This window comes from Lipotes vexillifer, unplaced genomic scaffold (genome assembly GCF_000442215.2).
Source record: "Lipotes vexillifer unplaced genomic scaffold, Lipotes_vexillifer_v1.1 scaffold375, whole genome shotgun sequence".
Classification (NCBI taxonomy): Eukaryota; Metazoa; Chordata; class Mammalia; order Artiodactyla; family Lipotidae; genus Lipotes; species Lipotes vexillifer.
The window spans coordinates 538,015-556,750 of NW_006791636.1; the positions used below are offsets into that span (position 1 = coordinate 538,015).

Consider the following 18,736-nt stretch of genomic DNA (forward strand, 5'->3'; position numbering starts at 1 on the left):
TGATCAGCAGAGTACAGATATCTAAAATTTCTATTTTTTAGAAATGCAGGGGCTTCCCTGGTGGCACAGTGGTTGAGAATCCGCCTGCCCATGCGGGGGACACGGGTTCAAGCTCTGGTCTGGGAAGATCCCACATGCCGTGGAGCAACTAAGCCCGTGTGCCACAACTACTGAGTCTGCACTCTAGAGCTTGCGAGCCACAACTACTGAGCCTGTGCACCGTAACTAATGAAGCCCATACACCACAACAAACAGTAGCCCTTGCTTGCTGCAACTAGAGAAAGCCCATGCGCAGCAATGAAGACCAATGCAGCCAAAAATAAATAAATAAAATAAATAAGTTTATTTTTAAAAATGTAAATGATTAGATTTGGCAGTAGAATCAGAATTAATTACTCCCCTATGTAGATATGTGGACTGCATATAATAAAAAAAATCTTAATAACAGGTGTTGAGAGAATAGTGCAGGTCACTTAAAAAAGACTGGGGTGGCCTTTTAAATAACATATAATAACATCTAGAAATGAACCTCAAAAGAATATTAATCATTAAGGTATCAAAAACACATGCTACTGCCACAACTATTTTCAGTTTACAGAATGTATGATATTCTAGCAAAGTGTCCAAAGCCACACAAAATTCTTGTGAGTCTTTTCTGTTGTGGTTCTTCTGATTTAGAAGACCTCAAAACTCTAAATATGCCATCCTTATTGTTTATTTAAGATGCTGCTGACCTACTTTCAGGACATAGCTTTGGGCTGCTTTTCCAAGAGGAGTTAGGGGTTTGTGCTGAGCTCACCTAGTCTCAAAGTTAAGCTGTCTTCCAAACACTGGCAATCCTTGGTGACAGAGCTATGCATACTCAGAGCTGCAGTCTGTGGCATGGACTGAGTTTTTTTTTTTACTTGTTCCAAGCTCAATTTAACCAGCTGAACTAATTATAGCAGGAGTTTGTTTATTAAGCACTTCCACATCCTTTCTAATAGGGATCATGACTGATTTTATACTCTCGTCCCAACTCCAATGCTTTAAACATTTATTTTTAATGGTATAAGATTATGATAGTAATAAAAATCCTCACAAGTCACTAGTCAGGCACATTTGTTGATGACTGAACTGGGGCATGAAATTCAAGGAGAACTTATTTGTGGAAAAAAGTAACTTTATAAGATATATTGGGTTGGCCAAAAAGTTCGTTCGGTTAGTGAATCCATTGTTCAATAAAGTTCTTCATGAAAATGAAAAACATGCCTTTTATTTTTACTTAAAACTGAATGAACTTTTTGGCCAACCCTAAAGATATAGGAAAGAGGTCCTCTGGATCCTTAGAAACTTACAAGTAGTTGTGCCTCCAAGAAAATACATGTAAGAGTAGCTACTAGCCTCAAGGGTCACCTTATGAATGTGTTCATTAAAGTTTAGATCACTCAAGGGAGTCCTAGAAAGAAAGTTTCTCCTAGGACAGAAGTGTGATCTAGGAAGGAACTGGTATAAAATATCTTGACTGACACAAACTACTTTCTTTCTTTTTTGTTAAATTAATAAACTACTTTCTAAATAAAAAATAAACTCAAATATGAAACATTAAAAGGTTGTAAGAGCTGGGAAATTCTGAAAAGCCACATGGATCGCCTCAGAGTTTCTTTCTTACTCCACCCCTTTAAACTTGTGGTGCACCACAGTATTCGAACACAAATAACCCTCATTTGTTAAAACGTGGATTGCTGGAGCATAGAAAAAGATCATGTTTTATTTACTTATTTATTTTAATTAATTAATTTATTCATTTATTTTTGGCTGCATTGGGTCTTCATTGCTGGGCGCCTGCGGGCTTTCTCTAGACGAGGAGAGCGGGGGCTACTCTTCGTTGGGGTGCGCGGGCTTCTCATTGCAGTGGCTTCTCTTGTTGTGGAGCACGGGCTCTAGGCACGCGGGCTTCAGTAGCTGTGGCACACGGGCTCATTAGTTGTGGTGCACGGGCTTAGCTGGCTCCACGGCATGTGGGATCATCCCGGACCAGGGCTCGAACCCGTGTTCCCTGCATTGGCAGGCTGATTCTTAACCACTGTGCTACCAGGGAAGTCCCAAGATCATGTTTCTGTTTTTGTTTTTTTTTATAATTTGCCAGTTATTACAAGCAACACTCAGGGCTGCTGCATTTGCCCCACAGGCCATGTGTGCCAACTCCAAGGGGCGCCATTCACATAGATTTCAATGTGAGTGGTGCTCCCTGGGGCTCTACAAAGCTCCATTACAGAAAGCTGCACATTTTAAAAATGGACAGCATATCCTTTAAACCCAATTTAGGATATTATCACTGTTTTGAATAAACAAATAGCACCTCTGATGTAGAAGCAAAAGTGATGGTGTCTGACATCTGAGTGGTACCATGAGCACTTATTTTAACTTCATCAATGTGCTGAAAATGGAAAGAAAATGGCAAACTTGGAATTCAAAAGTTAAAAGTGAACACAGTGACATTCTAGTGGAGGGGAAAGGAAAAATTTTTTCAATAAGTGGTGCTAGGTCTACTGGGTATCCATATATAAAAAGAAAAAAAAGGGACTTCCCTGGTGGTGCAATGGTTAAGAATTCGCCTGCCAATGAAGGGAACATGGGTTCAAGCCCTGGTCTGGGAAGATCCCACATGCTGCGGAGCAACTAAGCCTGTGCGCCACAACTACTGAGCCTGCGCTCTAGAGCCCACAGGCCACAACTACTGAGCCCATGTGCCACAACTACTGAAGCCCACATGCCTAGAGCCTGTGCTCCACAAGAGAAGCCACTGCAATGAGAAGCCTGCACACTGAAATGAAGAGTAGCCCCCACTCGCCACAACTAGACAAAGACCAAACGCAGCCAAAAATAAATAAATAAATTTATTTTTAAAAAAAGAAAAAAAAAGAACCTTGACATCCCCCACCTCAAACTATACAAAAAAATGAACTTTTTTTTTTTTGCTCACATCCAGAATATGTTAAAAAAATATATATTCCTATAGATCAATTTTTCAAAGACAGACTTGAATAAGCACTTTACAAAAGAGGGTATCCAAATGGCCAACAAGCATACGGGAAGGGCCGCAGCTTCATTAGTCATCAAGGAAATGCAAATTAAAACCAAAATACTATGTCATTACAACCTCCAAAGGATGGTGAAAATTTAAAAAGAAGAAAAGTACAAATGTTGACAAAGATGTGAAGCTACTGGAACTCTCATATGTCACTGGTGGAAGAGGAAAAATCTGACAGTAATCATTAAAGGTGAACATGACCCAGCAATTCTACTACCAGTTACATAGAGAGAAATCATATAATGTAAAAGACGGCTATCAAATAATGAGACTAGCTATAACTCCATATATGAAAAGAACTCGTTATAGTAAACATGCTGTGTGTATACATGTATTTTGTGTATCTTTCAATTTCATTTCCGGGTGGCTTTTTAAATTGAAAATTGAAATACATAGTTTTAACTTCTGTCTTCTCCTTTTAAACAAAATAAGCTTAAAACAAACCAATCTTATACTTAAACATAGACCATGCAATAAATATCATCAATATGGTGAAAGTATGCCCCCAGATAGTCTGTATCAATGAAGCAGTTTTCTATTCCAATCTGACACTCATAAAAAAACTAATTAAATTTCAAAATAAAAATACAAGATACAATAATGAAAGGCAGATTACAAGATATTGTCCCTATCTAGATAGTGTCCCTAGACTGGCACTATGAGTCCACAAAAACATGTACTTAAGGAATTTATATAGCCTTACATGGCTAAGCACCTCTAGTCTAGTTCAGATTTCTATATCGAACTAGACACAAAGAAAAGTTCTGAGAGGCCTGAAACTGAATTTTAAATTGACACAGATGGCATGTTTATAACATCCCCACAATATGCTGAGTGTTTTCCATAAAACCAACCTAGACACAGTCCCTGCCTCTAGGGGACTTAAAATCTAAAAGTAGATGAGGCAGCCTAATTCAAAGAAAGTAAACAAATAAAAGGAAACAAAGAAGGGAATGTAAGAGCAGAGAGGCCTGCATTAATCTCTCAGCTCCCCGAAGGGTAACAGGCCAATCTGAACAGTGGAGAAGGAACGCTAACAAGTCAGTTTCCTTATTTACCATCATACTTAATATGACACTATGCAGTAAATATTCTCTAAAAAATTGTGCTGACCAGACTGAAAATGCTTTGTTGTTCTCTAGTTTCAACATTCAGAAAGTCTAAATCTCCATAATAGACGTAATATATACCCCACTGGGTGTGTGTAAAGGACATTAAACAGCCCATGCATAGTGACTGACTTACAGTCCAAAATCTAAATTACTGAATCCAAAGCACATGAAAGCATTATTTCAAAAATCCTGGCTCAACAGGCAATTAATTAATGTGACACAACCATCTTTATATCAAAACTTCTAAAACAAGACAGTGATTCTTACTGGATTGCATTTTTGATGTTGTCTCTAAAGGGATATATGAGCTATAATTGGTTTGTCTGTAAATAAACACTTCATGGGCTTATAATTCAGACTCTGATCTCCTTATCCAGTTGACTAGAGCTATTTCAATAGGGAGATGTCAAACAATTCTCAGAAATGTCTCTGAATACAGAACCTCTCTAAACCCTTGAATTAAAAAATCTTTATTTTAAACTGTAAAGATTCTTTCCTGAAGACTTCAAAATGCTGATGACATCCAATTAATTAAGTTATAGGAACCAAATTCACTTCAATAAACTGGTCCTGGCTGCTTCGCTGTCTCTTTGGATCAGGTATCTCTGGCAAAGGCTGTTTATTAAAAATAATGATGATAATGCAGCCAAATTCCACACAAAAGGAAGATGATGAAGAAAGCAATGACACTATTGACTTTGCCACATCAAAGTAATATTTATTAAATCTGAACTATAAAGAGCACAATTTAGAATAAATGTTTGAGGTCAGGTTACGGACATTATCTACCCAATGTCTCAGATCTGAAACCACTTTCTCCCAATGCTCTCTAGAGCAGCCATAATATGCCTTTCAATTTCCCAAAATGCTACCTTGCCTGTAATTTAAAACATGGCTTCCTTTTAAAGGGAAGACTCAACAACCTCCCTTTATATGTAATATTTCCATCATAGGAATTACATAAATAAAAATATATTTTAGACAAATCCAAGGTATCCCAGTAAAAAATTGTATTTGAATCTACTTTATGAAGTATTATGGTAAAAATGCACTTATTCCAGGAACCCAAACTCTAAACCTTGAGATCACCATGATTCCTTCTTCCCTTCATGCCCCATCGTCTATACGAATCAGTACCAAGTTGCTTAGATTCTCCTTTAGTCCAGATCCTCCCACTGAAAGGGCTCTAGAAGGAGGCCCATCCTATAGAAAAACTGAGGTCCAAAGGGCAGAAGGGCTGGAGAAAAGCCAGAGGAGAGACATTTCAGGATAAAGAGCCAAAGGTGTGAACTGGGGAGACACTATTAAAGAACTGGTCAGTAGATGGAGGGGTCTGAAGAGACTGCCCAGATTACTGAGCCTTAGAGATTTGACTTGAAAGGCCAAGCAGGGGGAGGTACGGTGGGTCAGACCAATTCAAAAAGGCCAGGTGGTACAAACACCCACAATTTTCCTCACATACCCCCTTTTCCAAATGCCCTCTGCCACCAGGCTGGCTCAGACCCTCCTGGACCTCACTTGAACAAGTGTAATGCTGTCTTAACTGACCTGCTGTCCTCCTACTTCTCTACCAACACACTGTGGTCAAAATCATCTTCTTGAAGTACCATGTCAAACCCTTTCAATGTTTTTCCATTAGCCTTAATAGAAGATTTATAAATCCTTAAAATGGTTTCCAGGATCTGACTGCTCTCTAGCCCCACACTTTCCCCCAACATTCTCTGCACCAGTCACAGTGACTTTCAATTCCCCAAAATGCTGTCTTGTCTCTAGTTTCAAACATGATTTCCTTTTAGATAGAAGACTCCTAATCACCCCCCCCCAACTTTCACTTTCATATCTCATCTTAAACATCATTTCCTTAGGGCGGCTTTCCTTGAACCCTCCAAAGGGTCCCTGCTATATTCCCAGGGCACTCTTGTACTTACCTTTTCGTGATGTACTACAAATCTATAACTCCAAACAGTAAAGAATCTTGTGTTCTATGAGGGCAAGAATGTATACCTAGCAATAGGATTAAGAATGTTTCTTCCTTACTCAAAAATCTTCAATGGCATCCCCCAACTCCTGCATTAAGTACACATTTGTCAGCATGGGTCTTCAAGGCCCTCCACAGTATGAACTTTTATGGTCTAATATTTTCTGAATGCTTCCCAAAAGCATGATTATCTGTTCCTTTCCAAATAAGCCACGTACTTTCCAGTGCCTTCATTTCTGTAGCTTCCTCTATGAACCTAGCTTCCCTGTCTTAAAAAATGCTACCCATTCTTCCAAACCTATATCCAATTCCACCTTTTCCGTATAATTTTTCCTTATTTCCCCCAAATAAATTTGGCCTCTCCCACCTTTGACTCCCCTCCTGCTCAAATGTTGTATTTTCCTTATGGTACTTTCCTAAGTCTACCTAGCTGTTATGGTACATCTCATATCCTTACTAGTTTAAAATTTCTTAGATAATGTTGGTTATACCTTGCTTTTCCATATATCTCCTTATCACATTTTGTATATGCCTTATATACATAAGGTGCTCTATAAGTGCATTAACTTGAATCTAAAAAATCTACTACATGTAAAGCAGTTGTGTAAGGCAGCTGTCTAAATATATGGATAAAATAATCTTTTAAGTACAAAAGATACCTTTGAAACGGATGCTAAATGGAATTAGAAAAGCACATCATGTTACCCATACAAAAACAGAAATACATCTTATTTGCATCTCAAATAAATGCTCTTTAATCGAAAATATATCTTTAGAGACTCATTCATCTTATATTATACATTAAGATGCCCACATTTATTTCAATTCTGACAATTTAAAATAAATATAATTTTAACTCAAGTTTCATGCAGTAGTAGAGCACAGTGTCACTGCTCAATATTTATTTTTGTGACCATTTTTGCTGTTTGCTGGACAAAAGGAAAACAGCAAATAACATTATTTAGATGTGCTTAAAATTGTAAGTCAGAAAAGAGCACAGAAGTTATCTAGTTCAACTCATTATATTTCTAGATAAAGAAAATAAAGACTATGAGTTTCTTGGCCAAGGTCACAAAGCCAAAGCCAGGACACAGGCTCAGACCATCTGACTTCCACTCCAGCACTCCTCCCACTCCAAAACAATACTCACCTCAAGGCTGTAATAACTAGAGCACATTATTTTCAGTCGACATTGGAGCCAACAATACTCCAGTACTGAATGAAGGACATTTGCACATTTTCAGTCATGCTCAAGAGAAACAAAGTGTGACAAATGAAGAAATGAAAAGGAATTCTTATTATCTTTTCCCAGGAGCCTTCTTTCTTAAAAATGGTTAGAAATGAACACTACTTCATAAGCTTTGAGAGGGTCTGTGTTCAAAGACACTCTGAAAGGCGAGAAAAACATGAGAGGAAATTACATACATAATAGAATTTTGACAAACGATGGAACATGCAACACAACATTTTAAGTGCTAAATTATCAAAAGTTACTATTTATTTCATAGTAACCAACAAAGTAACCAAGAAAGATGGTGCTTCAGGGAAAAAGCACTATTTCTCAAAACCCACTTAAAACACAAACCTATCTACCAATATGTACCAAATGTTTACCTTCTTACAGTTCTATCCCTAATAACTGGCACATAGTAGGTACTTAATAAGTATTTTCATAATAAAGTAATTAATCTCTCTTAGTATCACCCAGTACTATTCTTGAATACTGCAGTTGTACATCAGTGACTATAAAATGCTGCTACTTGTAGTAGAAAACAATGAGCATTGACAGTTTGTATCAAACAGAAACGTTCTAAGACTAGAACATTTTACAATGTGTGTGAATCTATATCTGTGTATGTGTGCTTGTATGTATGTATATAGGTTCATTTGTTTTCTCTATATATACATATGTACACATATATGTATGACATGTATTTTTGACAATAGTGATTTTACCTAAAGATCTTATGCTATGGGACGGTGATTTTCAAACTTTCCTTACAGCAAGTCATCATAAGAAAAATATTATATACCACAGCCTAGTACACATAACACATACACGCACAGGAATACATATACATAACTAAAACAAAGATTTCATGAAACAACACCATTACTATACCCAGAGCACTAATGTTTTCTATTCCATTTTTTAAAATGCAGTTTGTGTCCCCCTAAACTGATTTTGTCACCCCTGCTCTGAAAGCTCATAAAAGTGCGAGAAGACACTAAAACATTGGCAAGGTGTAAATGTCTTACTTTGGCATTCATTACTTAAACATAGCCTAGGCTGTACAGACACCAAACGGACACTGGCAAAATGAAGACTAGAAATTATTGAACATTGTTCATTGAAAAGCTATGCTGAAAACCGGAAGGACGTTATCATTGTGTAAGTAAAAAACAGAGACCACATTCTGGGCCATAAAACAAGCCTCAAAAATTTTAAAGGAGTCAAATAATAACAGATATTCTGATCACAATGGAATTAAATTAGAAATCAATAACGGAGAACTCTGTAAAATCCCAATTATTTAGGAAATAAATAATATATTTTTAAATAACTCAAGAATCGAAAAAGAAAACAAAAAGGAAATTAGAAAATATTTTTAACTAAATGAAGATGAAAATACAACACATCAAAACTTGGGGGAAGCAAAAACACAGGCAAGAGTTTTACTAGTTTATGGGACTTCCCTGGTGGCGCAGTGGTTAAGAATCCACCTGCCAATGTAGGGGACACAGGTTCAAGCCCTGGTCCGGGAAGATACCACATGCCGCGGAGCAACTAAGCCTGTGTGCCACAACTACTGAGTCCGTGTGCTGCAACTACTGAAGCCCGCGTGCTCTAGGGTCCGGTGCCGCAACAAGAGAAGCCACCGCAATAAGAAGCCTGTGTACCGCAATGAAAAGTAGCCCCAGCTCGCCGCAACTAGAAAAAGCCCACACACAGCAATGAAGACCCAACTCAGCCAATAATTTATTTATTTATTTAAAAAAATAGTGTAATCAACATACATTTTAAAAAATAAATTAAAAAAAAAAGAGTTTTACTGGTTTAGAGAAGAACAAACCAGGCCACCAAGTCTGCTGGGTTACCTCTAGAGCAATCCAAACTACTCACAAAAGGAGGGTGGCCACCTGGAGTGAGAACCATCAGGTTAATTTTACTGCTAATGAAGTTTAAGGTGAACAAACCCTCCACCTCACCCCAGTTAGAAAGGCTTTCCTAAATCTGAAAGAAGACTAGGAATCTAATAAGCAATCTGCTGTCAGTGAAGGAGAAGAGCCACGCAAACAGGATAATATGAATACAGAACAGTGGGGGAAACATCCAGAAAGAGGAAAGACAGGAAGCTGCAGAGCATGGTGTGATCCAACAGGCAGTGCTAGATGGAGTTTTTCAGGATGGTTTCCTCCCCATACTACGGACAACTCCTGGAACATAGGAGCCTCTTACTACTGTCTAATGTATGTAACTGAACCTTCACAGATTCATCCCAAGACCAAATTAAATGCAGAAAAAAACCCTCAGCTTCTCAGAGGCCATCTAGATCAAAGAAGGCCAGAATCAGAACCTGTTTGGCCTTCATTTGTTCTGAGGTGGTCTGCGGACCCTTCCAATCCTGAAACCCTGCAAATCTGGGTTATATTATATATTCCAGTATTTTTTAATCCAGCATACAGGGTTAAGAGGAGAGAGGACAAGTATCTCAATACTTAATTTTTAAATTACACATAGCATCGGTTTACCCACTTTTTAAAAAAGGGGTGGGGGGAGCTAATACATTACAGACAACCATTAACTCAGTTTGATGCAAAGTATTAGGCTGATCATTTTGATTAGCGGTGCTCATTAAATACATTTCCTACATGTATTTCAGGGAACTAAAATGAATAAGGATGCTATTCTGCTTTGCTGGAAGCGATCCCACATCCTGCTAGGTTTGGTTTTTATAACATGTGCTTGGCTTCCTAAAGCAGGCATAAACAGCCTTATTAGATCTACGCTATTTATTTCCACAGAGAAGGAACCTCAGAACTTTTAAACTAGGATAGGTTATCTAATCTTTTTACACCTTTGTTGTGATAAAGGAAGAAAAATATATGATCTTGGCGGCAAAAGGAAGATTGAATTTAATTACAAAGATTTAAAAGCAGAAAAATGCATACAATGGCTTTTTAGAAAAAGAACACTTTCTTCCTTTCATCTTGAGGCAAACCATTTATCTACCAAGAATCATGAATAGTGTGTTCTTTCTTTTTAAAATGTTTTTAGAAGTCATATCCTTTTTTACTGAAGGAACCTGGAGTCTTAGACTTAATCTTGTAATCTGAAAGTCTTTCTAATATATCTGTGTAATCTGAACTGTTGACTACTATTCAAAGCCATTATAGGAACTAAATAGCTAGATCAATTCGTAAACCATTTTCTCAAATGAAAACCTCACAATGAAATGATACTTTTGACAGAACATTTATGAATTACACCAATTTTTCTAAATCCTTTTGGAGGAGAAACATTTTAAGTGATGGAATAAAGATGACCAAAGTTACATTATTCTTTTACCATGTTAACGGGTCTAGTGCACATTACCTCAGAGCAAAAACTTACAATGCATAATCAACAAGCTGAGTGATACATCAGTGAAAATGATTAAATATGCCAAGGTCTTAATTATAATACCACATTACATTTGTACAGAATATTCCAGTTTGCAAAACACTTACATCCATAAACTCATTTGACTCTATGTCCTTCAGTTTAAGCACAATAGGTAGAAGATGTGAGTCTACCTGGATATACTGAAATAGTTAAAAGCAGGGACTCTGGAGCCAACTGTCTGGTTTGGACTCTTAGTGCTGCCACTTACAATTACAAAATGTGATTCTGAGTACATTACTCAACATCTTTATGCCTTAGTTTTATCACCTGTAAAATGGGGATAATAATCGTTTCTACCTCTTGGGCCCACTAATGATTAAATCAATTAATATATGTCAAGCACTTAATACAGTATCTAGCACAGAGGAACCATTATATATTATACATGCTGGTTGTACTTATCAGCAGCTGTATGGATAGGGAAACAAGCTGGTAAGTCACAGAGCCAGGAACAGAAACCAGAGCTTCTTCTCCCATTTGATGCTCCATCCACAAAGGGCTGGGGGTTTTTTTCTGTTTGTTTTTTTGAAGTATCCTAAGGTTTTCTAGACTGACATAATATAGTTTAATGCCAAAGTGTACAAATCAAAAAATTCAACAGTTCAGAATACTTATAAAGTTTTTTTTTTTTTTTTTTGCAGTACGCGGGCCTCTCACTGTTGCGGCCTCTCCCGCTGCGGAGCACAGGATCCGGACGCGCAGGCCCAGCGGCCATGGCTCACGGGGCCAGCCGCTCCGCGACATGTGGGATCCTCCCGGACCGGGGCACGAACCCGTGTCCCCTGCATCGGCAGGCGGACTCTCAACCACCGCGCCACCAGGGAAGCCCCAGAATACTTATAAAGTATTTTAATTTATATTTATATATACATTTTAATTTAAATTGACTATTAAAAATACAAATATTCCATTTTGGCAGCAGAACTATACACTGAGGAATAGTCATCTGTGTTGCTATATTTGCAAAACAAAACTCAAATCTAGAGGGAAATATACTAAGATGATAACTGTGTTAGAATTTCCTTTCTTTTTTTTCCCTTTCAGGTTTTCAAGACATTCAGTATTGTGATATAACATTTATAATTAAAAAAATTATTTCCAGGGACTTCCCTGATGGCGCAGTGGTTAAGAATCTGTCTGCCAACACAGGTGACAGGGGTTCGAGCCCTGGTCCGGGAAGATCCCACATGCCACGGAGCAACTAAGCCCATGCACCACAACTATTGAGCCTGCACTCTAGAGCCTGCAAGCCACAATGACTGAGCCTGTGTGCCGAGCCCTGGTCCGGGAAGATCCCACATGCCACGGAGCAACTAAGCCCATGCACCACAACTATTGAGCCTGCACTCTAGAGCCTGCGAGCCACAACTACTTAAGCCCATAAGCCTAGAGCCCGTGCTCCACAACAAGAGAAGCCACCACAATGAGAAGGCCACACACCCAACAAAGAAGAGCCCCGCTCGCCGCAACTACAGCCCACGCGCAGCAATGAAGACCCAATGCAGCCAAAAATTAATTAATTATTTAAAAAATGATTTCCAAAAAGTTTACCAAGGTATGAAAATAGTATTCATAGAATAAACACTTCAAAATTAATTCTAGAAAATAATAAAGGTCCAGCTGAAAAACTGCCCTCTTTTTTCAGACATGTTTTAGGGGATCTTTCCTCAGACTTTGTTCAAATATTTTCCCTTTAGTGACTCAGGTGACTGTGACAACATCTTCCATTGTGTCTAAAAATAGGGCATGGGTGTGTAAATTTATGAGCCGAAATGCAAAACTGGCATTGGATGTCTAAATCAGAGTATTAAATCATTTAGCATACTCCAGCATAAAAATATATTTTGAGCACTCATATCCACATGCTTTGTATATTCATACAATTTTAATTCAACTATCTTTAATCTTTTCAGATGAAGTGAAGTTATGAACTTTTAAAAACATGCCAAATCCCTTCTTAAGAGATTAACCTGGACAAAGCACTCCACTCCAAACCTCAAGCTCCTTCTCTAATAAGGAGAGTAGACTAGAACGTCAGTCAGTGGTTCACAACCTTCTTTCCACCCCAGCGCATCTGTGGGATTCAACATCTCTCCATTTACAGCAGTGGGGACAGTCTGAAAATGTCCCACAGGTGATTCTGATACACTACCTTATAACAGGAGTCCCCAGCCCCCAAGGGCGGACCGGATACCGGTCCATCACCTGTTAGGAACTGGGCCACACAGCAGGAGGTGAGCAGTGGGCCAGTGAGCGAAGCTTCATCTGCGGCTCCCCATCGCTCGCATTACAGCCTGAACCATCCCCCCCCATCGCTCGCATTACCACCCCGCATGGAAAAACTGTCTTCCACGAAACCAGTCCCTGGTGCCAAAAAGGTTGGGGACCACTGCCTGTAAGCTATTCCCCTGCCCTCCACCCCACTCCACTCGTGCAGAGTTCTTTAAGGTTCTGCAGCTCTAAAGCCTGCCACTGTAGGTACAGGAAAATCACAACCCAATGACCTGGAAGGTACCTGACAGTGTTACTTTATTACATTTTAAAAGAAAGGCCGAAAGTTAATTATGCGTATTCTTTTGTTGAAGCATGCAAGATTCAAAAAGAATCTGTAAACCGATGATATCAAAGACAGCTTTGTAACTTAACTGTTCATATGGCAAACAGCCCAGCTCCCCTGGAATTTGCTTCTAGTCAAGGATGTAGGTAAAGAAAGAGGAAAAGTGGGGAATCAAATAAAATGCCTCCTGAAGTTGAAAGAATGGCTGGAAAAGAGATTTGTACAAGTTAACTTTTCTGATAACAGAGAAGAAAAGCCAAAGATTGATATGCAGAGATGAGGTATTATGTGATCCCAAATTTTTCTTTTTTTTTTACAGACAACTCTGTTATAAACTAATAATAACCAATAGCTACTAAAAATAAGATTTTCATATATGCCATATTATAAATATAAGCCAAATATATTGGCTTAGCATGGTGATTGATAATTGCCCAGTATATTTACAAATAGTGTCAATTTTCTTTGAATGCCTACTTACTGTGGACAAATTCTACGCTATTTAAAAGCTACTGGATGTGCAAAGTCTTGTGAAAAATTCTCAAAACTAGGGAAGAAGGAAATGGACTTCCTTGGAAAAATGTGTTTACCTCAAATGTGAGCCAACATTACATCATCATTAATAAGTACACAAGACATGGCAAAGATGATGAGTGTGGCTTCAAAATTAGAATTATCTACATGAAAAAAAATGTGTAACTGCATTATCTTCAAATCAGAAAACACATTAATCAATAAATGCTGATCATTAGCTATGTGTATTGTAGTGAGAGGAACCTTAAAAGGCACAAAAAAATAACAGTATTTCACAGATTTAGTATTTGACCTCTCCCCCACCCCCGGCAAACTGGCTGGGTCTGAAAGTTGCTGTCCTCTGTACCAGAAGATGACACCAAGGGTAACTAAGAATACAATGTATACGTCTCACGTCTCTATCACTGCTCTGTGGATTCATGCCTGAAAAAGTTGACACAAATATTTGGTAGGATTTCTTTTGAAATTCTTTGCAAAACATGCTGTCCACTGTTGGCTTAACTTTCTGAACGCACTACCCATTAAAAAAAACAAATTCTCAGTGTTCTCCACACGAACCATAACAGTAAAAACCTAAACCTTGTGTCAGTGAACAGAGGAGATAACCCAAAAAGAAATAAAAGTGAAGAGAAAGAAAATGCCCCAACCTCAGTTTTGTAATATGTTCACATTAGAGACTGTAGCAATAAACATTATGCAAGAGAAGATATTCCTAACACTGAGTTGGGATGGATAAATATTTGTTTAATGAACATACACATTTCTTCCTCATTCTATAGCCATGTGTCAAAGCACCAAACAATTTAATTTGTGGCAGTTTCTGTTGTGTCTCAAACTTCACATATAAGTTTATCACGAGGGGAAAAAAAACCTGCTTGGCTTGACTCATGATGAATCACAGCCAAGAGGTCATCTTGTTGTGCATCAGCAACTATGTTTTCACTACAGCTATGTGACCTAAAGTGGCAGCAGGAGAGGCACTAAAATAGAAGAGGCAGGAGGTTTCTCCTGGTTTCTCGGCCCCAAAAGAGCTTTTCCACACCATTCGGGCATCTGAGCAACAGCCAACCGCAGAGGAGAGAAAGAACAAACCCAACAGCTCCGCGGAGGAAGGCTGCAGGCCCAGGCCCTCCCGGGAGCCCGGGGAGGCAAGCACATAAAGAGGACGGGCTTAAGAAACAGCGTGGAGAAAGCAGCATGACAAGGGCCAAAACTAGCCGGGTGTAGGGCAAAATTCAGCAGTGACCGAGCAGCACAGACTGCGGGAAGGTCTGGAGACCAAGGAGGCTCTCCAGCCCGGGCTCGGGGCTCAGCTCCGCCGCGAGCGCACAGCGGGCCCCCTGCCTCCAGGCACCTCCAGCACACGGGACCTGCCGCTGCTCCCACCTCACCTGTCGGGTGCCCGCTGGCCCCGCCGGCGTCTCTGGCCCCCGGTCCCCGCCCCGGCCCATCCTCCCTTCTCGTTCCCTCGCGGCGCGTCTCTAGGGGCCACCGCCGGGGTCAGCGTGGGCAGGGGGCCGAAGCCCGCCCCGCCGCCCCAGGCCTGGCCCCGGCACTCACTTTCTGAATCCGCTTCAGCGCCATGGGTCAGGGAGGGCGGCGGGGATACCGGCCGGCTGGGGGCGGCTGCGGGGCTCGGGGGCGTGGGGTCGTCGCGGGCCCGGCTCGCCGGCTCCTCGGCTGGCTCAGCCGGGTGAATCCCCAGCTCGCCGCTCTCCGGCTCGCTCCGGGTGCCGGTGCCCGTTCCTAGGGTGCCCGAACGCGAGTGTGCGCGAGTATGCGGGCGGGGAGGCCGGCGAGACTCTTTTGTTTCCGCTTTTGCTTCTGGGAAGGAGCCTGCGCCCGCCCCGCCCCGCCGGGCACACTGGGAAGTGTAGTTTCTGCGCCCTGCTCGGCCGCCGCCCCGGGCCGGGCTGGTTACTCACCGCTGACCTCGACCCACAGCGTGGGTTCAGAGCTGCCGGCTCTGGAGTTGGTCCCTGCAATTGGATTTTGATCAAGGTACTGAACCTGGAGTTCCCAATCTGTAAAATGAAGATAACAAATTAGCTCGAAAAACATGTACCGGATTCGAATATGTGCTACAGCTCGTCTTGTTATTTTTACCTTTACAGATGTCACTGTTCTCAAATATATGAATTGCCTAAATTTCTCACGCATGCACAGACTCATTCCAGTTATGACGCCTTACTTACCTCCTTAGTTTCTGTTTCAAAAGGCGCCTCTTCTGTCCGACGCTAATCTCGCATGCCTGCTCCTCCTTGGAACTCTGAATTCTGAGCTTCGTCCTCACTCTTGGCTCCTTCTTTTCCGTTGGCAGTACAATACCTGCTCAATTCACATAGTCTACTCGCACTCCTCACTCCCCCAATTCTTAGGAACTTGTGTGCTCATTAAAAGTTGCCTTCAGGGCTTCCCTGGTGGCGCAGTGCTTGAGAGTCCGCCTGCCGATGCAGGAGACGCGGGTTCGTGCCCCGTTTCGGGAGGGAATTATCTACATGAAAAAAAATGTGTAACTGCATTATCTTCAAATCAGAAAACACATTAATCAATAAATGCTGATCATTAGCTATGTGTATTGTAGTGAGAGGAACCTTAAAAGGCACAAAAAAATAACAGTATTTCACAGATTTAGTATTTGACCTCTCCCCCACCCCCGGCAAACTGGCTGGGTCTGAAAGTTGCTGTCCTCTGTACCAGAAGATGACACCAAGGGTAACTAAGAATACAATGTATACGTCTCACGTCTCTATCACTGCTCTGTGGATTCATGCCTGAAAAAGTTGACACAAATATTTGGTAGGATTTCTTTTGAAATTCTTTGCAAAACATGCTGTCCACTGTTGGCTTAACTTTCTGAACGCACTACCCATTAAAAAAAACAAATTCTCAGTGTTCTCCACACGAACCATAACAGTAAAAACCTAAACCTTGTGTCAGTGAACAGAGGAGATAACCCAAAAAGAAATAAAAGTGAAGAGAAAGAAAATGCCCCAACCTCAGTTTTGTAATATGTTCACATTAGAGACTGTAGCAATAAACATTATGCAAGAGAAGATATTCCTAACACTGAGTTGGGATGGATAAATATTTGTTTAATGAACATACACATTTCTTCCTCATTCTATAGCCATGTGTCAAAGCACCAAACAATTTAATTTGTGGCAGTTTCTGTTGTGTCTCAAACTTCACATATAAGTTTATCACGAGGGGAAAAAAAACCTGCTTGGCTTGACTCATGATGAATCACAGCCAAGAGGTCATCTTGTTGTGCATCAGCAACTATGTTTTCACTACAGCTATGTGACCTAAAGTGGCAGCAGGAGAGGCACTAAAATAGAAGAGGCAGGAGGTTTCTCCTGGTTTCTCGGCCCCAAAAGAGCTTTTCCACACCATTCGGGCATCTGAGCAACAGCCAACCGCAGAGGAGAGAAAGAACAAACCCAACAGCTCCGCGGAGGAAGGCTGCAGGCCCAGGCCCTCCCGGGAGCCCGGGGAGGCAAGCACATAAAGAGGACGGGCTTAAGAAACAGCGTGGAGAAAGCAGCATGACAAGGGCCAAAACTAGCCGGGTGTAGGGCAAAATTCAGCAGTGACCGAGCAGCACAGACTGCGGGAAGGTCTGGAGACCAAGGAGGCTCTCCAGCCCGGGCTCGGGGCTCAGCTCCGCCGCGAGCGCACAGCGGGCCCCCTGCCTCCAGGCACCTCCAGCACACGGGACCTGCCGCTGCTCCCACCTCACCTGTCGGGTGCCCGCTGGCCCCGCCGGCGTCTCTGGCCCCCGGTCCCCGCCCCGGCCCATCCTCCCTTCTCGTTCCCTCGCGGCGCGTCTCTAGGGGCCACCGCCGGGGTCAGCGTGGGCAGGGGGCCGAAGCCCGCCCCGCCGCCCCAGGCCTGGCCCCGGCACTCACTTTCTGAATCCGCTTCAGCGCCATGGGTCAGGGAGGGCGGCGGGGATACCGGCCGGCTGGGGGCGGCTGCGGGGCTCGGGGGCGTGGGGTCGTCGCGGGCCCGGCTCGCCGGCTCCTCGGCTGGCTCAGCCGGGTGAATCCCCAGCTCGCCGCTCTCCGGCTCGCTCCGGGTGCCGGTGCCCGTTCCTAGGGTGCCCGAACGCGAGTGTGCGCGAGTATGCGGGCGGGGAGGCCGGCGAGACTCTTTTGTTTCCGCTTTTGCTTCTGGGAAGGAGCCTGCGCCCGCCCCGCCCCGCCGGGCACACTGGGAAGTGTAGTTTCTGCGCCCTGCTCGGCCGCCGCCCCGGGCCGGGCTGGTTACTCACCGCTGACCTCGACCCACAGCGTGGGTTCAGAGCTGCCGGCTCTGGAGTTGGTCCCTGCAATTGGATTTTGATCAAGGTACTGAACCTGGAGTTCCCAATCTGTAAAATGAAGATAACAAATTAGCTCGAAAAACATGTACCGGATTCGAATATGTGCTACAGCTCGTCTTGTTATTTTTACCTTTACAGATGTCACTGTTCTCAAATATATGAATTGCCTAAATTTCTCACGCATGCACAGACTCATTCCAGTTATGACGCCTTACTTACCTCCTTAGTTTCTGTTTCAAAAGGCGCCTCTTCTGTCCGACGCTAATCTCGCATGCCTGCTCCTCCTTGGAACTCTGAATTCTGAGCTTCGTCCTCACTCTTGGCTCCTTCTTTTCCGTTGGCAGTACAATACCTGCTCAATTCACATAGTCTACTCGCACTCCTCACTCCCCCAATTCTTAGGAACTTGTGTGCTCATTAAAAGTTGCCTTCAGGGCTTCCCTGGTGGCGCAGTGCTTGAGAGTCCGCCTGCCGATGCAGGAGACGCGG

At 41.9% G+C, this 18,736-nt stretch overlaps 1 protein-coding gene across 2 annotated transcripts in view; it reads right to left on the minus strand.

Moving 5' to 3' along the window:
• The window catches only part of UBE2D1 (ubiquitin conjugating enzyme E2 D1), a 36,477-nt gene extending 20,719 nt beyond the window's left edge, over positions 1–15,758 (minus strand). The window contains exon 1 of one of the 2 annotated variants that reach the window (XM_007464474.1): positions 15,481–15,758. In XM_007464474.1, the coding sequence (XP_007464536.1) occupies positions 15,481–15,504 (24 nt within the window). In that variant the 5' untranslated portion in view covers positions 15,505–15,758. The remainder of the gene's footprint in view (positions 1–15,480) is intronic. The other variant, XM_007464475.1, reaches the window with a different exon arrangement.
• Positions 15,759–18,736: the final 2,978 nt, after the last annotated feature.